The 25750-nt window shown below is 41.6% G+C and overlaps 1 protein-coding gene across 5 annotated transcripts in view; it reads right to left on the reverse strand.

Annotated features, from left to right (window-relative positions):
• Positions 1-25750, reverse strand: part of RMND1 (required for meiotic nuclear division 1 homolog) — a 53795-nt gene that overhangs the window by 27868 nt on the left and 177 nt on the right. The window contains exons 1-3 of one of the 5 annotated variants that reach the window (XM_074948622.1): positions 13998-14134; positions 6153-6293; positions 3667-3775 (exon numbers count right to left, since the gene is read on the reverse strand). In XM_074948622.1, the coding sequence (XP_074804723.1) occupies positions 3667-3769 (103 nt within the window). In that variant the 5' untranslated portion in view covers positions 3770-3775; positions 6153-6293; positions 13998-14134. Of the gene's footprint in view, positions 1-3666; positions 3776-6152; positions 6294-13997; positions 14507-25658; positions 25690-25750 lie in introns of those variants that run through there. The other 4 variants (XM_074948620.1, XM_074948619.1, XM_074948617.1 and 1 more) reach the window with 4 other exon arrangements.

Raw genomic sequence — 25750 nt, forward strand, 5'->3', positions numbered from 1 at the left:
ATAGACAGTATGCTTATAAAGTTTGCAGACGATACCAAGCTAGGTGGGGTTGTAAGTGCGTTGAAGGGCAGGATTAAAATTCAAAATGATTTGGAAAAACTGAATAGTCTGAAGTAAATAGGCTGAAATTTAACAAGAACAAATGCAAAGTACTCCACTTAAGAAGGATCAATCAATTGCACACATACAAAACGGGAAATGACTGCCTTGGAAGGAGTACTGCGGAAAGGGATCTGGAGGTCACAGTGGATCACAAGCTAAATAGGAGTCAACAGTGTAACACTGTTGCAAAACATCATTCTGGGATATATTAGCAGGAGTGTTGTAAGCAAGACACAAGAAGTAATTTTTCCACTCTACTTCAGCTGAGGTCTTATCAGCACAGAGTATTGTGTCCAGTTCTGGGAGTCACATTTCAGGAAAGGTGTGACAAATTGGAGAAAGTCCAGAGGAGAGCAACAAAAATGATTAAAGGTCTCGAAAACATGACCGATGAGGAAAGACTGACAAAACTGGTTTTGTTTGATCTGGAGAAGAGAAGACTGAGGGGAGACACCATAAGTTTTCCAGTACATAAAAGGTTGGTACAAGGAGGAGGGAGAAAAATTTTTCTCCTTAACCTGTGAGGATAGGACAAGAAGCAAGATGCTTAAATTGCAGTATGGGAGGTCTAGGTTGGACATTAGGAAAAACTTCCTGTCAGGGTACTTAAGTACTGGAACAAATTGCCGAGGGAGATTGTGGAATCTCCTTAGTCACTGGAGGTTTTTAAAAGCAGGTTAGACAAACACTTGTCAGGGATGATCTAGACAATACTTAGTCCTGCCTTGAGTGCAGAGGACTGGATTAGAAGTCCCTTCCAAACCTATGATTCTATAGCTGTCAAATGAAACAACAATGCAACCAGTGCACTTTAGTAGGCAGGGACCAGGGACATAATTCCCAGGTTTGTTACTTTGTGCTTATATATGCTCAACATTTTACTCTCCAGTGTACAAGATTGAGCGAGTTGTTATCCAACTATTGCCATGTCAGCATGCCATCTGACACTACATTCAGCATGAGGATATGAGTGCCCACAAAACATCCTAGCTGCTAGCACAATCACATTTTGAAAAAAACAAGTGTTTTAAATCTCCCTCCAACCCAATAGAAAACTTGCATCTATGAGAGAAGAGAAGTCAGAGCAAGCAGTGAGGAAATAGAGATGGCAGCTACAATTGGGGGGACGGCACCAGCAACAATAATAATAATATTTATCCTATGGTAAAGGCCCCAACTGGGTTAGGACCCCCATTGTGCTGTATAAAACAGAAAAGACAAAATTACTGCCTCGAAGTAAAAAGCCAGTACTCATATGGAAGCATTGCCTCCCTTGTTCTAATACACATAGACCTGTTGTACAGTGTTTCATTCTTCCACATTAATCTTTCCAAGCAAAATATGTCCAAAAGTATCTTGTGTTTGAAGCCAAAGGGCTAGATTCTGTTCTCATTTACAGTAGTGTAAGTTGTCTCTGCACCCCCATCTGTAATACGAGTTAATATCACTTTCTTTCATTACTGGGGTTTGGCCAGGCTTAATTTATTAACGTTTGTGAAACACCCTGATACTATGCTGAGCACTGCTGAAATGCCTATTAACAGTATCTTTCATCCCTCTTACCTTCACATACATTGTTAGTTTAATTAATGTACTCTCCACTTCTTCCAAGATAGTAAACTGTTCAAGAGCCAACATTTGTGGAAGCCCACTTGTGGTCTTCCAGACCAACAACGATTCCAAGAATTATTCTCTGGTTAGTACCCTTCAGCTAATTCAGGATTCATCACACAATATTCATATCCAAGCCACAGCTTCCCAGATTTTCTGAGAAATCTCAGGTTGAATCATTGCCAAATATTTTGTTGAAGGCTTGCCGTAGTGGACTCTTCAACAGTTACACCAGTGATTAAATTTGGCCCACTATATCCACTGTATTTTCTTGATCAGAAAGGTATCCTTTCACTTTGGTGTGTAATTGTTTGTTTTAAAGGGTAAATATTCAGCAAGCTTCTCTCTCTCCTCCTACTAATGGCCAGCTTGCATATTCAGGGAACACATCTTAAATTCATAATACAGATCAGGGCTGGAGAAGTTTATCAGACATGCAAGGGACAATAAAGATCAGGAAAAGAGCATCAATGATTAGGGAAAGTGCCCTGATGAGAAGTCCAGCCAGCTGCAAGGAAAGGGGAGATTGTTGGAATTCTAACCAGGCTGCTCTCCCAGGATCTTGTTCTGGGCTTTTAAGATCACTCTCACACTAGAATGCCCAATAAATATGAAACCTCTAAACTTTCTAGCTGCAGGAAAGAAACCGCATCCCCTCCCTCCTTTCCACCCCAAAGACCCCTGCAATGGTGGGTGGGTTGAGGATATCACCACTGCTCTACTCAGCTTCCCACAAAAGACATCTTCACTATTCTATTCCCATCCCAAGCTTCCTCCCCAATAAAAAGCAACAATGCCTCTTAGCTTTTCCAAGCAAGAGCAGATTGAAAGATGTGTTTTTACTTTTATCTGCAGGGCTCTGATTAACAGCTGTGAAACTGCCAAGACTGGTCAGCTTTCATTTTGCTGCAGATTGGTAAAGTTATGAGCAGCTGTAGAGGAATTAGAACTGTCTGTAGACTAAAGATGACAATCTGCATGTAAACTACTGCTGTGCTATATTCATAACTATAATATCTAGAAACTTTCAGATGAAAGCTTAATTCTGCCGAATTTGATGGCAAAGGACTACTTACTAGAAAAAGCTTCATATTTGCCAGTGACAAGTAGGCTGCAGAACAGATGGTATATTACTGCATTCTAGTTTAGACCTTTTGTAGTCAATATATAGGTTACAACTTATTGGTTATGTTATCATCTTAACAGTTACCAGCTACCTTCTTATATTAGCACTTACTATACGTGACAGCTGGTCAAAAAATGTTCAGACTAAAAAATTTTGTAGTTGGAAAGGAGGGTTTTTGTCAAAAGATTTGAGAAATTTTCATTTGACAAATTATTTTTTTCTGACATTTTTCAAAATGAAGAATTTTGGTTATCAAAAACCCCACCATTTTTTATTTTGTTTAAAAGTTGTGGGACAACAGCTAGAATCTGTTGCGGAGGAAAAGGACGTCTGGTCCTCCCTACTCTCCATGCTGCCGCTGCAACCCTCACCAGGAAAAGTGGCATAAAGGAAGAAAAAATATGAAAAACTTCATTTTGTTTTGAAATGTTGATTAGAAACAGAACAACCTTCCATTTGAAACTTCCTGCAAAAATAGAAATTCTTTTATCAAACTTTCAAAATGATTTTTTCGGGGCAATTTATTTTTGGTGGGGAGGAGGGATCCTATTTTCCAACCAGCTCTGTCATTTCTGGAAAATCATAAGTTATTTGCAAGTGCAGAGAATGTTGCTCTGCCAAAGGTTTGTTTTGTCTTCAGTTTTTGTTTTATTAAGAAAATTGTGAAAAGGCAATTTTGTTCGAAGGTATCAAAATATTCCAATACTATGTCAAAGATAAAGTACATATGAAAGTGTAGAAAATTACTACTACTTTTCTATATAACTCACCCATATTTTGTTCCCAAAATAAGATAAAGCTGCTCAAAATAGGTTTTAAAAATCTACCTCTAGGCAAACTTGTTATTTCAACATATCCATATGAAGTCAGGTCATGACACAGATTACCAAGATGATATTCATCTGCTGTTGCGAAGGCTGTGCACTGCATCAGATCCTGTGCCAAAGGAATACAAGCTTGGGTTAAAAAAATGCTGAAGTTACATGTTTACAGGATATATGTCTGGCTCTGTGGCCAAGTTTGTTATATGATTTGACATTCATTTAATTATTAGTTTCTCTATGGTGCTCATCACCATAATATCAGAGCACCACACAAACACTAATGAATTTATCCTGTCCCTAAGAGATAGTGGAGTATAATTATCCCTATTTTACAGATAGGGACTGGAGCAACAGATAAAGTGATGTGCCTTAAATCGCCTTATGACAAAGCCAGGAACTGAACTCAGGTCTCCTGAATGCCAGTCCAGTGCCTTAACAGAAAGACCATCCTTCCACTCTTACTGCTACTTAATTTTGTACATGACTTAGGACTTGCTCCCAAGTGAAAACAATGGCAAGGCTCCCATTGAGGATCAGGCCCTTAAGAAACTAAGGTAATAGGGCCAGTTCCCGCCCACCCCATGTCTCCTGAGCAAGGGCTAGTCAAAACGGCAGGCCCAGTATTCTTGTGAGTGCAGAGCCTACTCCCCATTTGCAATCCCTGGGATGTAAACTACCTCAAAAAGGGCTGGAGTGCAGAATGGGCCATAGCCCTGCCGTGCTTTGCACCAATCAATAGAAATGGACAACTGTAGGGGATACATTTCACGCTGCAGAGAGCTAGCACAGTATTCATGAAAGAACAGTGTGCTCTCCACTGCTCCTAATGCAGGACAGCAGACAACTGCCATAATCTTTCAATATTCAAAGAACATATGTTAAATTCCTAAAACACCACACTGAAACAAACTGTAGGCACAATGTAATCGATGAAAAAAGTGTATTGTCACACAGTTGCAAATGAGACACACTGGCAATCTGCAGCTGATTATAATACTACTGGAAAAGGCTTTTTACTTTTGGGGGTGGATTTCATGTTGTATGCGAGAGTCAATCCTGGTACTTATCAAACCCCATGTAATTTGATGAGAACCTACTTTCTCACAGAGATGCCTATACCCAGTTATGTGAATCAGTGCCCATACAGCAAAACTTTGTTTCCTTTTAATGTAAGCCTTTTTCTTATCCCTGCCATAATCTTAGTATAATCTCATCAATTCAATGATTGTTACAATTCTATGTTTAACACAGCCTAGAAAAATTCTACTTCATCACTCATCTGGAGTAAGGAGCTTAATTTGAGAAGCAAATAAAATATTCATGTTTAAGATCACCCTTATATTAAGAATGAGTGAATGGTTTTGTATCTGGGCTGGTAAATTTTCATGACCATTTTGGAAGGCTAACTTAACAATGGAATGTATTTGTTGCCAGTTCACTTGCTAGAATTGTTTAAATAAAGTTCTGGTTTTAAGAGTATTTCTTGTACAACTATACACTCTCGCGCTGATAAAATCCATGTCTTTACCATAAGTTTCTAGAAAGCTTAGGTTATTGGAATTGCAAAAATGGTCCGTCATGGTCCCAAACATTTGGGCCCAAGGTTATAGAGAGAGCAGGAGCTCTATCCCTCAGTTCCTTCCAGCTAGCTGTACACCGTCAGAAACCCTCAACCTTCCTCTAGTTCAGGGGTGGGCAAACTTTTTGGCCTGAGGACCACATTGGAGTTCTGAAACTGTATGGAGGGCCGGGTAGGGAAGGCTGTGCCTCCCCAAACAGCCTGGCCCCTGCCCCCTATCTGCCCCCTGACTGTCCCCCCCGAACCCTTGACCCATCCAATCCCCCCCTGCTCCTTGTCCCCTGACTGCCCCCTCCCGGGACCCTCCACCCCTAACTGCTCCCCTCCCATCCCCAGGACCCCACCACCAATCCACACCCCTGCCCCCTGACAGGCCCCACACCTATCCAACTGTCCCCTGGGACCACCTGCCCCTTACCCAACCCCCCTGCTCCCTACCCCCTTACCATGACGCTCAGAGCACCAGGACTGGCAGCCACACTGCCCGGCTGGAGCCAGCCACGCTGCCGCGCTGCCTGGCAGGAGCTCGCAGCCCCACCACCCAGAGTGCTGGCGGCACGGCGAGCTGAGGCTGCGGGGAAAGGGGGATAGCCTACCCGGCTGTGAGTTCAAGGGCTGGGCAGGATGGTCCCACGGGCCGGATGTGACCCATGGGCCGTAGTTTGCCCATCTCTGCTCTAGCTGCTTTCCATCTTACGCAGTTCTTTGTCACTTGTTTTAGACTAGAAGCTCCATAGCATGGTTTCCAGTTTTTCAATTTAAATTTGTTGTTTTACTCTCTTAGTGCCATGGATGCCTCCAGTTGGCACTGAAGGATGGCTGGTAAGGTAACCAGCTTCACATGTGCCCTCTTTGTGTAATGCAGAGAGGTCAATGCATGTACAATGGCTCATCTTCCCCAAAGACTCACTTGCTGGGGATGTGTTCTGCTGTACTACCTTTACCTCGTCCTCCCTGATTGTGCAGGCTCTCTGAGAAGCTCAGACTGAGCACCAGGACCCTCTTCGTTGGCAAAAGCCAAGCAGAGGTGTGGATCCATTAAGACCTTGGACTGAAGGGGAAGAAGGAATCAGTCAGTCTAAAGCACCAGGGTGAATGAACTGCTGTTCATCACATTATCCCTATGGAACTAGCAGAATGGTTTGGACAGCCTTGAATATCAACACCTAGAAAAAGGCCCTGTAACAAAGTTGGGGACTCTGGTTCTTAAATGTAGTTCTCCAATTCCCATTGAAGACCGCATCCTCTGCCCCACTAGCTGAAGGATTTGAATCTTTAAAACAGGAAACCTGGAAGAAGAACCTATTCCTTAGCATCCCTATAGGGATTCAGTCTTCATGGGCTCTTAGGAATGTAAGAACCACCTCACCTACTGTGTCTGCACTTAAAATTCAAGTTCTTACTAGCCTGCATAGCTACCACTTTAGACAGCTGAACAGGAGGCTGTTTCATACTTTGTGGCCACAGCAGCTAGACAGAATAGTGGTACCACTAATCACTGAGGACTTGTTTGGTCAATCCAAGGACTTGCAAGTAACCCATCCACTCATCCTAGTTTCTTCCACAAAAGCTGACAGACTACCACAGACAAATCTGCACTGCCATGGCTGGGATATTTCTACCAGCACCCCGCAGCAAGTATTCAGTAGTCGCTGAAGAAATACTAAAATCCTCTCCTGATGACAGAGTATAAGGAAACTGAATCTCCTTGATAGGAAGCCTTATTCCTCATCTACTCTGTGAATGAGGATGACTAACTGTCTAACTCTTCTGGCCAGACTACTTCCAGATGAGACTACTTCCAAAAGAACAAGCTGAAATCCCTCATGGACCACCTGCCAGAAGACCTAAAGAGGGAACCTAAAGCCATCATTCCAAAAGGCAGGATGTAGTCAAACACTCTCTAAAGGCTACTTATGATGATTCAGATACAGCAGCATGCTCTTTTACAACTGCAGTGATAATCATATAGCCTGCATGTTTGAAGAGTTCTGGGCTTATTCAAGATATGCAAAGGAAGAGTAGATTGTGCTTTTCAAGGACCAGAGGTGGTGATGGTGGGTAGAGAAAAGCATTTTCAAGAGTTTGCATGTCACAGCACAGTCTCCACTGGTGGAAGGTACACATTCAAAATTGGTCAATTTGAAGTTCATAGTTTAGGAGTATTCTTGGATTCCTCATTGATGCTAAACTGTTCCATAGGAGCATTCATGAGTAATGTTTTCTATCACCTCCAGTAGGCTAAGAGATTCTGTCCCACCTTGGCAGATGATGGCCTGACCTCATTTATACAAGCCTTAGTCACTTCTCAGCTGGAGTACAACAATGTAATATACCTGTGCATAAAACCTTCAGCACTCAGGAAACCCCAACTAGTACAGAATGTTACAGTGTCTCTCTTCAGCCACACAGGCTACTGTGAGCACATAAAAGCTGTCCCCTGCTCTCTACACTGATTTCCCATAGAACTGAATCATATTCAAAGTGCTCCATGGCGTGGGGCCAGGATATCTAAGACTGCCTAAAGCTCTGGGATGAAGACCATGGTTGACAACCACATTCCTCTGGCACTCTCTACTCTATTGAACTCTCTACAATAAGGGTAAAGCTCATCTGTGCAGGAGACAGAACTTTCTCAGGGGCCAGTCTGAGACCGTGGAATGAACTCCCCCAGGAACGAAGGACCATTACAAACATTACCACCTTCTGTTACAAGTGCAAGACACATTTCCTTTGCATTGCCTTCTCTAAGGAACATATAGCAACATGTATATTAATTTTTTTTTTTTTAAAACAGTTCTAAAAAAACCCTACACTATATATGCTCCTCTCTCTGGGGAGATTGAGAGAACAAACAACACATGACAGAGGTATAGTCACACTGTTCAATACACTACTGAAAGGCACTCAGATACCATGGTGTAAGGGCCTATGCAGAATAAAAGTTAGTGAGGAAAACAAATGACACCTTGGAAAAATACCTCAAAGATTTTCCATTTCAGGGTGGATAAAAACAGAGTTAAGAACTCCACAAAAAACAGATTTTTTTTCATTTAAATAGGTTTATATTTAAAAAGAAATGTATGGGAAATTAAATTTGAAATTATGATAACCTATATTAAGGCCTAAACTTACCTTAATTTATTGAAATAATATAAATAAAAATATTCAAGCAGTACATGTTTGCTGCCAAAGTTTTAAAGAAAGTCAACCTACTGGCTAAGCACCTGGAACCAGACTTTGCTGAAGTGCTAAACCAGCTTTTAACAAGAGTAGCCTCTTCTGCAGGTAAAAAGAAAATATTTTCTTCCTTTAGTTTATTTATCTGGTCAGTTCAATGACTAGCTCATTCTAAGTTGAGAAACTCATTGGGAGTTAAGATCAGTAAAGCTCATTTTCCTCTTCCAAACTATGACGGTGTAAGGATGAGATGTGCTAGTTCTAAAACCTTGCAAGACACGGTGATCAGAAAAGGTTCAATCCCTAACCATGGATACTTTGTTTAATTAATCAGTTTTAAATGCAAAACATCTTTTGATAAATTTTTCTTCTCTGTCCAGCACATTTAAGATAGCTTTATTTAACTAATGAACAGCAATTTTAAAATGCTGTTGTTTGTTTTAATTGATTTCCAGTTTTCAACCAAAGGCAGCTTGACATCAATCACAAGTATTAAAAAAAAAAAAAACAACTAGTGAATCAAAAATGATTGACACATTTCTTAACATAATTAAGAATCTGAATAAATGTATGTTAAGCTATGTAACTGCCTAAATGTGTGTAGGTATAGTTTATCTCCATGGTTAGCAAAAAGAAGTACCAAATTTAGTGTAAAAAAAACAAAAAACAAAAAACAAAAAAACCCACTATATTATGTTGCAAATCAACATGCTTCAATGATTAACTAACCAATGAGAATCAAACTTTTAGAAAAATAACTAAAGAACAGAAACGCAAAACAAGATTAAAATCAATTATTTAAATCAAGGTTTCCTGCTTGCCTATTTAAATCAATTGATTGAGCTGAATCAATTCACTCTGCTCCATTCATTGGGACTACATCAGTCATCTTGCAGAAGTCATAAGAATGGCCATACTGAGTCAAATCAAAGGTCCATCCAGACGAGTATCCTGTCTGCTGACAGTGGCCAATGCCAGGTGCCCCAGAGGGAGTGAACCTAACAGGTAACGATCTAGTGATCTCTCTCCTGCCATCAATCTCCATCCTCTGACAAACAGAAGCTAGGGACACCATTCCTTACCCATCCTGGCTAATAGCTATTAATGGACTTAACCTCCATGAATTTATCTAGCTCTCTTTTAAACCCTGTTATAGTCCTAGCCTTCACAACCTCCTCAGGCAAGGAGTTCCACAGGTTGACTGTGTGCTGTGTGAAGAACTTCCTTTTATTTGTTTTAAACCTGCGGCCCACTAATTTCATTTGGTGGCCCCTAGTTCTTATATTATGGGAACAAGTAAATAACTTTTCCTTATTCACTTTCTCCACCCCACTCATGATTTCATAGACCTCTATCATATCCCCCCTTAGTCTCCTCTTTTCCAAGCTGAAAAGTCCTAGTCTTTTTACTCTCTCCTCAAATGGGACCCATTCCAAACCCTTAATCATTTTAGTTGCCTTTCTCTGAACCTTTTCTAATGCCAGTATATCTTTTTTGAGATGAGGGGACCATAGCTGTACACAGCATTCAAGATGTGAGCATACCATGGATTTATATAAGAGCAATAAGATATTCTCCGTCTTATTCTCTATCCCATTTTTAATGATTCCTAACATCCTGTTAGGTTTTTTAGACTGCCGCTGTACACTGTATGAATGTCTTCAGAGAACTATCCACGATCACTCCAAGATCTCTTTCCTGATTAGTTGTAGCTAAATTAGCCCCCATCATATTGTATGTATAGCTGGGGTTATTTTTTCCAATGTGCATTACTTTACATTTATCCACATTAAATTTCATTTGCCATTTTGTTGCCCAATCACTTAGTTTTGTGAGATTTTTTTTGAAGTTTTTCACAGTCTGCTTTGGTCTTAACTATCTTGAGCAGTTTAGTATCATCTACAAACTTTGCCACCTCACTGTTTACCCCTTTCTCCAGATCATTTATGAATAAGTTGAATAGGATTGGTCCTAGGACCAACCCTTGGGGAACACCTCTAGTTACCCCTCTCCATTCTGAAAATTTACCATTTATTCCTACCTTTTGTTCCCTGTCTTTTAATCGGTTCTCAATCCATGAAAGGATTTTCCCTCTTATCCCACGACAACTTAATTTATGTAAGAGCCTTTGGTAAGAGACCTTGTCAAAGGCTTTCTGGTAATCTAAGTTCACTATGTCCACTGGATCCCCCTTGTCCACATGTTTGTTGACCCCTTTAAAGAACTCTAATAGATTAGTAAGACATGATTTTCCTTTACGGAAACCATGTTGACTTTTGCACAACAATTTATGTTCTTCTATGGGTCTGACAATTTTATTCTTTACTATTGTTTCAACTAATTTGCCCGGTACTGATGTTAGACTTACCAGTCTGTAATTGCCAGGATCACCTCTAGAGCCCTTTTTAAATATTGGCGTTACATTAGCTATTTTCCAGTCATTGGGTACAGTAGCTAATTTAAAGGGCAGGTTATAAACCATAGTTAATAGTTCTGCAATTTCACATTTGAGTTCTTTCAGAACTCTATGAATGCCATCTGGTCCTGGTGACTTGTTACTGTTGAGTTTCTCAATTAATTCCAAAACCTCCTCTAAATGACACTTCAATCTGTGACAATTCCTCAGATTTGTCACCTACAAAAGACGGCTCAGGTTTGGGAATCTCCCTAACATCCTCAGCCGTGAAGACTGAAGCAAAGAATTAATTTAGTTTCTCCGCAATGACTTTGTCGTCTTTAAGTGCTCCTTTTGTATCTCTATTGTCCAGGGGCCCCACTGGTTGTTTAGCAGGCTTCCTGCTTCTGAAGTACTTAAAAAACATTTTGTTATGACCTTTTGAGTTTTTGGCTAGCTGTTCTTCAAACTCCTTTTTGGCTTTTCTTATTACATTTTTACACTTAATTTGGCAGTGTGTTTGCTCCTTTCTATTTACCCCACTAGGATGTGACTTCCACTTTTTAAAAGATGCCTTTTTATCTCTCACTGCTTTCTTTTACATGGTTGTTGAGCCATGCTGGTTCTTTTTTAGTGCTTTTACTGTGGTTTTTTAATTTGGGGTGTACATTTAAGTTGGGCCTCTATTATGGTGTCTTTGAAGTGTCCATGCAGCTTACAGGGATTCTACTCTAGTCACTGTACCTTTTAATTTCTCTTTAACTAACCTCCTCATTTTCGCATAGTTCCCCTTTCTGAAATTAAATGCCACAGTGTTGGGCTGCTGAGGTGTTCTTCCCACCACAGGAATGTTAAATGTTATTATATTTTGGTCACTATTTCCAAGCGGTCCTGTTAGTTACCTCTTGGACCAGATCCTGCACTCCACTCAGGACTAGATCAAGAATTGCCTTTCCCCTTGTGGGTTCCTGTACCAGCTGCTTCAAGAAGCAGTCACTTAAAGTATCGAGAAATTTTGTCTCTGCATTTCGTCCTGAGGTGACATTTACCCAGTCAATATGGGGATAACTGAAATCCCCCACTATTATTGAGTTCTTTATTTTGATAACCTCTCTAATCCCCCTTAGCATTTCATAGTCACTATCGCTGTCCTGGTCGGGTGGTCGATAATAGATCCCTACTGTTATAGTCTTATTAGAGCATGGAATTACTATCCATAGAGACTCAGACACGCCTTTTAGAGATTTTTTTGTACAATGTAAGGAAAGTACTTTTTTTTTTAATGTCAACATATGTTCTTGTTGCAGTGTGTTCTGTGTCAGCCTTTCGCTGGGTTACAAAATGTCAGCATTCCAGTAGGTGGAGCTGTACGTTAAGAAAAAGCACAGAAGTCATTTCTGAAATAACAAATGTTTTTATTAGGCCTGAGTTTGTGTGACCTCTGGCATAAAGTTTTGAAATGTGAAAGCTTCCTCTGAAAGAAGTACTATTTCAGTACTTCAGACAGTTTGCTCTGCCTTTTGACAATGGAAAAATCACAGCTGCACCTCATATTTTTACATGCATATTCTGTTTATGGAAGTGTCAAAAAATTAAGCAATTTGTTAGTTTTGTATAGTGCCTTTCACAAGCCTCAAAAGGTATGCCCAGAGTTTGTGGGACTCAAGTCAGCCGAACTGTGTTAGGGAACCCTAAGCTTGAGCATCTACATTGTATTTTAACCCTACATTAAGACTTTTCTAACCTGTGCTTGAACTTAGGGCTCTGGAGTCCACATGGCAATGTGCAGACCCATTTCAAAGTAACCATATTCCAGGCTCAAGCATGGGCTTACACTGTAGTGTAGACATATGCTTGAGCCTCAGCTCAACGATAACCCCCTCTTGGTCATCATTTAGCAAAATGTTAAGTATGGTCTAGTATTTGCTGCGAAATGGGTAGCAAAGATATCTATAGACTATTGACAGTTGTTGTTAAATGGATTTCTTGATTGATTTGTTCCGATTGAATCCCACAAACATACACTACACTGGCATACTACTCATCTTTACCCCAATGCCAGATGGTTTCTTAAGAGCATACAAGTTTTTCCTTTTGAATGATTCAGTCCTTATGCTCTGTTGATGCAGTTTCTATCCTCTGCCGTCATTCGGAAAATAAATAAATAACCAACAGGTCTGCGGAGCTTTGTGACAAATGCTACCTTCATTTATAAATGTCAGACCAAATCTTCCTCACCCAACTTATTCAAGTACTTCTACTGATTTCAATGGAACTTCCCACATGAATCAGGGAAGCAAGATTTGTCCTGTCATTGACTGTATCACAAACATTAAGTGCAATGATGTGCTTATTCTCAGATCCAGAAACTAGCTATACAAAATGTATAGCTGTCCTTCTCCAACCCCTAGGGAAATGTATATGCAACAACTATGCACTAATTCAGGACTGATTATAGGAAAATATCGTGAGCTTCCAATGAAAGGAACATTTTTGCATAATTTATTTCTCTTTAGCTTGACATGACGTAACTATCCCTTTAAAGATAAGAATAGCAAAATCAGACTCAAAAAAGAAAAAATGTTATACTTCTGTTGTCTATTTAAACAAACTTCCTAAGTATTTTTGCTTATTTCTTCCCTGAACTGAAATTTTTTTAAACCGATTTGGAAATTTATTCTGTATACCTTCATATTACTTTCTTAACAGAAGAAAAATGGAGAAGAATAAAAGCCTTTTAAATGGTGACAGTTGATCACTGAGACAGAAAGAGAAGAGTGTTCAAGGATTAAATGATTCTGAAGAGCAGATTTTGTCTTTCAACACCTCAAGAGAGGGACACAAGCTAAATCCATTAAAAAAAACTTTTATAGCTTATTCTGTTCTAATAATATGGTTTTCTTCTCACCATTTGTGCAGTCTGCTTGCTGCATCTGCTTCATTTTAGACAATAACATTCTTATTTCTAGTGAATTTCACTTTGTTTTTCTTCTATCAGCATAGTCCTACTGTTTGTGTTCACAATCACGTATGTGAATGTTTAAATCCTCCTCCTTCCACCAAAAAAAGAGTTCACTTAATTTTATGAAAAGTGTTTGTTAAAAAAATTGGAACCTAAACTAAATTGGCAGTGTTCCTTTAACATTCCACATAACAGACAACATAAGTTTTATACTTTACCTCAGTTTCTGACACTAGTGGCTGGTTAGCTCTGGATGGCTGTTTGGTCCTAGGTGCTTTCGGTGGTCTCTTAGTTGGCAGAATACTTTGTTTTGGCAGTATTTTACTAGTTGATACAATTGAGTAAGGTCTTGTTGGTATTTTCATAAACTTTCTAGCACTACTTAGTCCATGCTTGTAGTTCACGGTCCTCAGAGTATCAAAATGGTCCCTGAATGGAGGATAAACTTCTCCGATCTGGTAATTCACAATTTTTGCTTCTGACATTTGCCAATTCTTGAGTCGCACACACAGATTTGTCAAGCAACAGGTAGCAGTTTCAGGAGTGCACAAGTTCAAGTCTTTGTTTGGTGCTAGAGTTCTGAATGATGCCCTGACAACATCATTGCTTAGTTTCAACACTGAATGCCTAGGTTTATGAAGGCCTTGGCATTCACATATTTTCATTAAAACATGGGAACATCTAGCCAGGAATCCCAACAGTTTTACTGTCATCGCTTCTCTCTGAACTGCATAAAAAAAAAAAAATTAAAAGATCAACTCTTGGAAAGAAATCACATTATGTTCAGTTGTATTTAAAGAGAAGAGCCTATCAATACTCCTCTTGCATTCTACATAAAAAAATACTGATGGTTCTGAATACTGTTCCCTCACATTTGATATTCTTCCTGAATGAGGTCAAAATGCATTTCTTGCCCAGCATCCTCAAAAGACAGGGAAAGATAATGCAGTGGTTCTTATGCTAGCTGATAGGCAGGCACTTTCAGTTAGATTCTCACACCCTTACTCACACCAAGTAGCACCTTATTATGGAGTAAGCCCCATTAGCTTCAACTCATGGATTAAGATGCTCACATTGACTAGGACATCAAATTATACAGACCTTATAGTCTGAATACTGATCTCTAACATTTATATTAGTTAGTGAACACTTCTTAAAGAAAGTCACCTACAATACATGCATGTTGTCTGACAATACCAATTACCATGCCTCACAAACAGCCCAACACAGATACAAGTGTTGTGGTTATTAATCTATCATACAGAATCCCATAAGAAACTGATACCAATTAGGTCAGTAAGGCCTCGATCCTGCAAGTTATTGCAGAAGAACTGCTTGAATTCCACCCCAATGATTTTGACAGGAGTTTGACATTGTCCAATAACTAGCACTAACCAAAATAAAATCAGTTATGCTAGAATGAGAGAGAGTTCCTGAAGATTTTGGACCACAATATGTGTGCCAATATAAATAAGCTGCCAGAGTGTTCCAAAGGTGGTAAATTTAACATACTGCTAACACCTCATGAAGCACATTCCATTTATAAACAGTTACGCAACTCTAAGTCTTTCCCCACCTGCTTTTCATTATGTGGAACATTTGCCTGAAAACACAGGAGCTGTTTTCAGGCAAATAACTCTCGTAATAAGAGGCAGACAGAAACACAGCAAGTGTTTTCTTATGAAAAAAATTGCCTTTTTGGAGAACATTTTTTGGAAAAACCTCCTGCGTAGAGGCATCTTCAGGGGGTCTTTAGGCTTCTTACTAGGAGAAGGTATGCTTTTCCCTCATAGGGACATAATGCACAATGAAATTAAAACTGCACTTGCTTAGGGGTTTTTGTTTTGTTTTTTGGAATGTGCTAAGTTTTTCAAGGATGGGAGCATTCCTAATGAAATATGCGAATTAAAATTACAGTATACCTAACAAGAACCCAATTCCCAATCCTCCAACATGTATTCGAAATAATACTTCAAATTGTCATGTTCTTGTGCATGAAGAATAATGTACAAAAACACACATTGTAACAAGACCTCAATTCTGAATGGAGCATCTAGATACTAACATAATACAAATAATAATTAAACAAACAAAAACATGACTACAAAGTTAAATCCATCTGGAGGGGCAGGTAGGGTAACTCCACTAACTTAATTAATCATACCAAGAATGATTTTTTACTCAATAGTTTTAAATAAAAAACTTGCCATGACCCAGTTTAAGATTCACCAAAAAGGTCAGAGCTGATGTCAAATTTATAACAGCAAATGAAATGTAATATAAAATCATGTCCTCATTCCTCCTTTAAGAAATAATCAGGATAGTTAGTGCACTACATCTTACATAACAACTAACTGGGATAAATGTCCATCGGTTGTTTTCTGATGTCTTTACAGATTCCAGAATGCTGCTGGCACTATATAAGTAATAAATACAAATAACAAGTAGGTTTCAGAGTAGCAGCCATGTTAGTCTGTATCCGCAAAAAGAGAAGGAGGACTTGTGGCACCTTAGAGACTAACAAATTTATTTGAGCGTAAGCTTTCATGAGCTACAGCTCACTTCATCGGATACATTCAGTGGAAAATACAGTGGGGAGATTTATATACACAGAGAACATGAAACAATGGGTGTTATACCATACACACTGTAAGGAGAGTGATCAGATAAGGTGAGCTATTACCAGCAGGAGAGCGGGGGGGACGGGACGGGGGACGGACCTTTTGTAGTGATAATCAAGGTGGGCCATTTCCAGCAGTTGACAAGAACGTCTGAGGAACAGCGGGGGGGGGGGGGGAGTGGGGGGAATAAACATGGGGAAAGAGTTTTACTTTGTGTGATGACCCATCCACTCCCAGTCTTTTATTCAAGCCTAAGTTAATTGTATCCAGTTTGCAAATTAATTCCAATTCAGCAGTCTCTCGTTGGAGTCTGGTTTATTCCCCCCAGCTGTTCCTCAGATGTTCTTGTCAACTGCTGGAAATGGCCCACCCTGATTATCACTACAAAAGGTCCCCCCCCCCCCCCCCGCTGGTAATAGCTCTCCTTACCTGATCACTCTCATTAGTGTGTACGGTAACACCCATTGTTTCAAGTTCTCTGTGTATATAAATCTCCCCACTGTATTTTCCACTGAACGCATCCAATTATGTAAGCTGTAGGTCACGAAAGCTTATGCTCAAATAAATGTGTTAGTCTCAAAGGTGCCACAAGTCCTCCTTTTCTTTTTGCAAATAATAAGTAGTCAATCACATTTTCAGTTGGAAATGCAACAGGAGGAGACCATGTGGTATGTAGGATTATCAAAATCTGTGAATGGATCATGGGTTCCAATTTCTTCCACACAAGCCCTTTAAATACTATGTACTAATCATAACCCATTCTTGCACCAGCGTTCTGCATTTAGGCCTTATCTCCACTAAGCATTTTCAGAAACTCTTCCATCATTTGTCTATGACCACTGCTGCTCTACTAGTACTCGCAATGGTGGGAACGTTAATGTAGACTGGACGCAGGCAGCAGAGGTTAAAATGCACTTGTGTTCTTCCATTACCAGCACTGCTGAAGCTGCAGTGACCACTTGTGCAAGAATTTCTAAAAATATTAAGTGTATGCACAGCCTGTAGCCCAGTCCTGTAAAAACATACACGAGTTCAATATGACTACTCCCAAAGTTAAACATGTTTTTCGATATTTGCAGACTTGTGGGATGAGGGGCTTTACTCATATGTTGTGGCAGAACAAGAGAATCAGTGGACCAGTTGTGTGCAGTTTAATTGTACTATAGGCAGGAAGGATATAATTAGGGGCAGAGACCTATATGAACTGAGTGGGAGAGACGAAGTTTCAATCAGTTCTTAGGTTCTGACTAATGGAAGAAGACACAGTAGTCACCTCCTCCCCAAAGGACAGAGCTCTTTTCTCAAGATAGAGAGACTCAGCGTATACCTACACAAGTACTGCAGTGCCGATTCTTGCTACAGCAACATAAAGGGTTTTTCTGTCAACAAAGGCAATCCACCTCTCCAAGAGGCAACAGCTAGGTTGATGGAAGAATTCTTCCACTGACCTACCCGTATCTACAGTGGGGGTTAGGTTGACTCTTCCACACCATAAAGGACTTGAAATTTTTCACAGCCCTGAGCAACATAGGTAGGTCAACCTACATTTGAGGTGCAGACCAGGCCTCACTGATCCAACTTGATTCCTGAGGCCCTGTCTACACTAGCAAGTTTCTGCGCTGTAACTCCCAAGGTGTACACACTGCCAAACCACTTAGTACGCAGGAACTGCGCAGTTGTAGCGCTTTGAAAAAACCACCCCAACAAGAGGCATACAGCTTTCTGTGCCGAGGCTACAGCGCTGCAGTGCCAGCGTAGACACCGTGGTCGATTCCAGTGCTGTGATTGGCCTCCGGGAGGTGGCCCACAATGCCTGTTCTCGCCTCTATGGTCATCGGTTTGAACTCTACTGCCCTGCCTTCAGGTGACCAACCTTCATCCCCACCCCCTAAATTCCTTTGGAATTTTGAAAGTCCCCTTCCTATTTGCTCAGTGACACGTGCAGGGGTTTCAGTGCATCTTTCCAGGTGGCCTAAGGTGACCAGATGTCCCAATTTTCTAGGGACAGTCCTGATATTTGGGGCTTTTTCTTATATAAGTGCCTATTACCCCCCCACCCTTTGTCCTGATTTTTCACACTTTCTATCTGGTCACCTTAAGGTGGCCATGCCTGCTCTATGCACCAGGCAATCCCCCATTTGGAGAAATGCTGAGCTGCGGGAGCTCATCAACATTTGGGAAAGAGGAGGCCGTCCAGTCACAGCTGTGCTCCAGCTGTAGGAATTATGATACCTACAGACAAATTTCACGATGCAGGACAGAAAGGGGCCATGACCGGGACACACTGCAGTGCAGGCTCAAAGTGAAGGAGCTGCGGAATGCCTACCACAAGGCATGGGAGACAAACAGCTGCTCCGGTGCTGCACCCACGAGCTGCCGGGTCTACAAAGAGCTGGATGCAATACTCAGCTGTGACCCCACCTTCACTATGAAAACCATATGAAGACCACTGTGGATACTTCGGTGGCTCACGTGCCAGTTGAGAGTGGACTGAGCCAGGAGGAGGAAATTTTGGACAAGGATGTGGTGGCAGAGGATAATTCAGAGGCTAGCTAGTCACAGCTGTTGGATGTTGGCAAAGCACAAACAGGAGAGGCGGCCCTTGGTAAGTGGATTTGATTTTGGGAATCGTTGAAGCGAGGAGTTGGGGGCAGGAGGTTTGCAGAAAGCAGGTTTGTCTCCCATCACATGCCTAGTCTGAGCGACAGAACAGGATGTTGATTGATTCCTTCACTTCATGGGAATCTCCCTCAGAGATCTCCAGGAAACTCTTGTGGAGATACTGGGCAATCTGCTGCCGCAGGTTCTTCGGCAGAGCTGCTTTGTTTCTTGCCCCATTAATGGTAACTTTCCTGCTCCACTGTGTCACGGGGAGGGGGGAAGAGGAGGTACCATTGCTGCACACAGGCGAGCCGCACAGGGGCCAGGGTGGAAGCAGCAGTCTTGGAGAAGACCCTCCCTTGATTCCTTGCTCACCCTCAGCAGCAAGATATCTTTCATAATTATCACATCCTGTGGAAAGTGGGGGGACAAGAATGATTATCAGGCCCCCCCACAGTGCTGGCTCTCCCCAAGAGCCACGTGCCCAGTGTACAGCAGGGTCCGGGAAGAGTAATTTACCCTGCCCCTGCAGCTACTCGCCATTTTGGGGGTCTTGTGGCTCATGTGTGCTTGCCTGGCATCAGCCAGTTAGTGACAGGTGTGAGAGTACTAGCTGTGTTTTAAATCACTGAATCAGTGTTGTCTGTGTTGCATTGTACTCCAAAGGAGAAGGTTGGGTATGATCCCTAGACATACACAAATCTTTAGCCAGCCCCGGGTCCCTCCTCTTCCTCGGACCTTCCCTTCCCCTATCCCACTCACTACTTTTTTTTTTTTTTATTTGACTCTCTCCTACAGTTGTTGTCTTTTAATAAAAGAATTGCGTTGGCTTGAAAGTAATCTTTATTCTATTAACTGAAAGCAAAATGAGCCCTGCAAAGCAACATACAATTATGTTAAACCCACATATTGCAACATGTGCACCAATCACCTCTTAGCATTACAAGCACTGCACTCCCGAGCATAGCAACAAATATTAGTGGTGCTCAGCTTCAAGTTGCTGCCTCAAGGCATCGCTTATGGTTCCGTGCTGTGTCCTGCTAATAGCCCTGGTCTCTGGCTGTTCAAACTCAGCCTCCAGGCACTGAGCCTCAGTGGTCCAGCCCTGAGTGAAGCTTTCACCCTTCCACTCACAAATATTATGGAGCGTACAACACATAGCTAATATGCATAGGAATATTGTCATCGGCCAGGTTCAGCTTCCCATAGAGGCAGCGCCAACGGGCCTTTAAACTGCCAAAAGCACAATTAACAGTCATTCTGCACTTGTGCAGCCTGTTGTTGAACTGCTCCTTACTGCTGTCAAGTTGCCTCGTGTATGACTTCATAAGTCCTGACATTAAGGGGTAGGCAGGATCTCCCAGGATCACAATGGGCATTTCAACTTCCCCTCCGGTGATCTTCTGGTCCGGGAAGAAAGTCCCTGCTTGCAGCTTCCTGAACAGGTCAGAGTTCTGAAAAATGCATGTGTCATGCACCTTTCTGGACCAGCCTGCGTTGTTTGTAAAACGCCCACGGTGATTCATAAGTGCCTGGAGAACCACTGAGAAATACCCCTTGTGATTAATGTACTTGGTGGCTAGGTGGTCTGGTGCCAGAATCGGAATATGCATGCCATGTATTGCCCCTCTGCAGTTAGGGAAGCCCATTTGTGCAAAACCAGCTACAATGTCACGCACATTGCCCAGAATCACGGTCTTTCGGAGCAGGATGCAATTAATGGTCCTGTACACTTCCATCAACATGAGTCCAATGGTAGACTTTCCCACTCCAAACTGATTAGCGACCGATCAGTAGCAGTCTGGAATAGCCAGCTTCCATAGTGCAATCGCCACGCGCTTCTCCAACGGCAGGGTAGCTCTCATTCTTGTGTCCTTGTGGTGCAGGGCTGGGGTGAGTTCATCTCACAGTCCCATGAATGTGGCTTTCCTCATACAAAATTTCTGAAGCCATGGTGGATAAAAATCAATGATATAAAAAAAAAACAAACAGATTTTTCATTTAAATAGGATTTTTTTTATAAAATGCTTTTTGAGGAAAAGAGTTTTAATTAAGATACATTATAGCTCAAAGATATCTCATCATGGAATAGAGATTATAAATTCTAATTCTTTAGTATGAGACAATATATTTAAGTAATGTTTAAAAAAGTCTTGTAAATGTGTTCCAATAGTTCATGGATTAGGGACCCAAATCTTATGGGGGTCCAGGAGCTTCTTTATAGATTATTTAGGTTAATCTTTCTATCTACCCAATGGGACTCAGTATCTTCTAGACTGAGCATCAGAGATGCTTAGTTTTGCAGTTCTCCAATGGTAGATTTGTCTCCAGAGATAACATGCTTGTTAACAGCAAAAATGTTATAAATAAAATAAACATATAGAGGTGAGAAATAACAGACCTCAACTTCACTGTCCCTCTGCCAATCTGTGTACACAGAGTCACTCTCTTACCTCTCTCTAAAAGTGCAAAGTTTCAAAAAGTTCAATGAATAGAAGATTGTTGGGGGCGGAATAGATCTGGACAAGGAGAAGAAGTCTGGAGATAAATGTGAGAAGGGAGGGACAGGCAGCAGAAACAAAAGTGAAACTGTTTGAGCAGCATATTCCAGAAGTCTTGAGGTCTTTCTGAGTGTAGCCTTCATTGATTTGAGATCTACCATACTATTCTCTCACTAGAAGGGAAAACCTATAATAGCAGCAGGCTGTAAAAGAGACCCAGCTTGGGAATATTTTAATGAAGTTCCTCTACCTGTGGGTAAGACAGGCATGCGTGCAAAATGCAAACAGTGCAACAAAGAAATGCAAGGCCTGGGTTGCCTGAAAGAAACAACATCATGAGAAGTGTTTCTTTTCAGGAGGAAGCTGCACTGAAGATGATGAAAGGAACATGTCTGAACTAGCAGGATCTTCAGGTTGGTAAACTTTTTTATTTCATACTTTTCTTAAGGACTGCCTGTCTTCCTTCTAGACTATTCTTAAATTCTCATGTTTGAGCAAAAAATATAGTTGTTACTCTATGGTACTATCATTTTAGATGCAGTTGTGATAAAAAATAAATAGCTGAAATAGGCAGATCTTCCTTTTACAATTTCACCTTTAAAGTAGTACTGAGTATCAGTGAATGCAATGAGTAATACTAAATGAGCAGTATAGTAATAATAAACAAAATAAGTCAATGCAATTAATTAATTAGGAGAATCCATCCTCAACATACAGGATTCTGAAGACTATCCACCTTCAAGATCACCATCATTTTCTATAGTTTCAGAGTTATCTGCCAATGATAGTGTTTCAGTCACATAAGGTATGTCACATAGCCACAGTATATCACCTGTAGCAAAAAGAAAAAAACAACTCCATCATCATCCAGAAACCACCATAGACAAGTTTGTGATAAGAACCAGCAGATTACAAAAAGCAGTAATTGATTAAAAGATTGCCCGGTTTGTTTATGCAAAAAAACTCCCCTTTCCATATGACTGAGAACCCACACTTCATTAACATGATTCAGTCATTAAGACCAGGATACAATCCACCCAACAGAGCAGATATTGCAGGCAAATTGCTGGATAAAGTGTATGAAAGAGAAATTGAGCAGTGTGCAAAAGGTCTAGAGGGTGAAATTGTTAACCTAAGTCTTGGGTGGAGCAATGTCCACAATGATCCTGTTGTATGTGCTTCTGTGACAACAGAAGAAGGGAGTGTCTTCCTTACAGAAACAATTGATACATCAGGAAATGCACACACAGCAGAATACTTACAAGTAGTAGCAGCAGTAAAAGCTATAACAAACTGAAAAAAAAAGTTCAAATGTCTAGTAAGCGGCTTGGTCACAGACAATGCTGCAAATGTATCCAAGATGAGAAGAAATAATTTAGGAGAGTGTGAAAAGAGTCCCAAGCTAACAACATATAGTTGCAGTGCTCATTTGATGCACTTCTTAGCCAGACTTCAGTGTTCCAGAAATAAAGGCTAATGTTGTTGAAATTGCAAAATACTTCTGTAACAACCACTTTGCAGCAGCTGCTCTGAAAAAAGTGGGAGGAACCAAGCTAACCCTCCCACAAGACGTGCAATGGAACTCAGTAGTGGACTGTTTTGAGCACTATATCAAGAACTGGCCTAATCTTAGGACAGTTTGTGAACAAAAGAGTGAAAAAAATAGATGGCACTGTCAGAGCCAAAGTTCTCAACATTGGACTTAAGAGAAATGTTGACCACATGCGGAGTACCCCGAAGCCTATTTCTGTAGCCTTGAACAAAATGCAGGGAAATAGCTGTTTTATTGCTGACGCTGTTGAAATCTGGAAGGAACTGAGTGAGATTTTAAAAAGAGAAATATACAATGAGAGTAAAATTACAAGCATTAAAAAAAACAAATGGGACAAGCACCATCTCCAGCTCATTTTCTTGCAAAGATTCGTAATACTCATCAAACCTTAACTGCTGAAGAAGAGGAGTTGGCTATGACATGGACATCCAGCAATCATCCCTCCATAATGCCAACTATAAGTGTGAACCATTCAAGAAATATATGTTTGCTGATGATGTTTTAAAGAAAGTCATACCAGTGAACTGGTTGGAAGTCACTTAAATACTTGGATTCAGAGACTGCTGAAGTGATAATCTCACTTTTACCAGCAGTTGCTTCCTCTGCTGGTGTAGAAAGAATATTTTCTTCCTTTGGACTAATTCATTCCAAATTGAGAAACTGTTTGGGACCTTTCCCAGATTATGAACAAAGAAGAAAATGAAGGTGAAAACGACTGAATTAGCTGCAGAAGCCAATATTTTAAGTTTCTCATGTTGACCTGGCTGACATAGTTGATTTAATTTTTTTTTAAATATTTCATTTAACTATTTTAAACAATTTTAACAAAAACAAACCTGATTTTAAAAAACTTGAATGTTTAACTAAATTCAAAAATTCATATGCTTGTTTTGTTAAAACATTGTTTGCTGTTGAAGAAAAAAAATCCAGAATACATAACGTTGTTTTAGTTAACTAAAACAACTTAAATGTCTGCCGATGTACTCCTCCTAATACAGCATGGCAAGAAACTCCTCCAAATATTAATGATTAACCTGTTGAATTGGAGATAGCTCACCTCCCAATAACTTCATAAATATATGCTTTAATTACTTTTGGTAAATGAAATAACCAATCATTCATTTTCTGATATAGCTGTAAAACTAACCTGAAAAGTTTTCAAAATAATTCACTTTAAAAATGTATAGTGTGCACCTTCTAACAATGAAACCTACACCTATCGGAGTTGTGAAGAATATGTATTAAGGCTATAACAACCAACAAGAATGCACTTTTATGTAGAAAACCATGATTGAATCGAGTCTTCCACTAATTTGATTTAAATCACATCCACCAACCGTAGCCACTGCTCGTCATCCCAGACATACATCACGATGTGATCGCACCACTCAGTGCTCGTTTCCTGAGCCCAAAAGCAGCGTTTCACTGTGGTCAGCACTTCCATGAATGCCAAAAGAAATCTTGTGTCGTAGCTACTACGCGTAGCAAGATCAATGTCACACTGCTCTTGCCTTTGTAGTTTAAGGAATAACTCCACTGTCACTTGTGACGTGTTGGTCAGAGCGAGCAGCATACTAGTCAACAGCTCGGGATCCACTCCTGCAGCCTGAAGAGGCAGGGTGCGCAGTACAGAAACCATTGAAAGATGGCGCCAAATACAGACAGAAGCACAGCAATTGCTGGGATGCAAAGCAATGCATCATGAGACATTGGGACAGGACCCAGGATGCCCTGCAACCCTCTTCACCTTCCCACAAGTCTTAGCGGCAGAAGAGAAAGAGGTGCTCTGTGGGACAGCTGCCCAGAGTGCACCACTCCAAATACCGCTGCAAGTGCCGCAAGTATGAACACGTTATTGCACTGGCAGCTGACAGTGAGAACACACAACAGCGGTTTCCCTTCAGCACTCTCTGGGTGGCACTGTAACTCTGCCAGTGTAGACATGTTTTGAATTGCAGCTTGGGGCGCTGGTGGTTGTATCTGAGCACTGCTGTGATGTAGGACCAGCTGCAGAATCCTGACCTACCTCAGGGTCCTGAAACAGGAAGAGCCCTGTTGGGCAGGGTACCTGGAAAGGTTGTCCTAAGAGACCCCCTCCCCCCTCCATACATCAGTTAGGAGCTGGGGCCTCTGCTTCCGACCAGCCTGCTGAACTGGCACAGGCCAGGGCAGCCAAGGCCTAGAACAGAAACGCATGTGGTTTCGCCCACTCCCTCCAGGCCTGGACACCCTCCGGGTCTCAGTTTCGCCATCTATAAAATGGGGCGACGACACCGACTCCCCGGTAGGGTGCCCTGTGAGCTACGGGGGACGCGCGCGGCTCCGGGCGGCAGCAGGGCAACCGCCGGGAGCCCGAGCCGGGAGGAGGCCGGCACCGCCTCCAGCCTCCCCTTCATAAGGCCCAGCCCGCGGCGCCCAGAGCCCGGGCACAGCGCCTCCCCCCACGCGGCCGTTGGCAGCCAGCGGGAGCCGATTCTTGGCGGCAGCCGTGCCGGGGGCCCGCGGACCCCTCGCGCGCACGGGGGGGGCTCGCGCCCCGACACACTGGGAAGGCCTGACAGCCGCGCGCGGCTCTGTTCACAAGGGGTGGGGGTCGCACCCTACCAGTGACCTGAGCTTCCCGGGGTGGGGGGGGCGGCTCCTTTCCCTGACGCGCGGGGAACGGCTGCGCCCAACTGCCTGTCCCCGCACCCGGC

This window comes from Natator depressus, chromosome 3 (assembly GCF_965152275.1).
Source record: "Natator depressus isolate rNatDep1 chromosome 3, rNatDep2.hap1, whole genome shotgun sequence".
Lineage (NCBI taxonomy): Eukaryota > Metazoa > Chordata > Testudines > Cheloniidae > Natator > Natator depressus.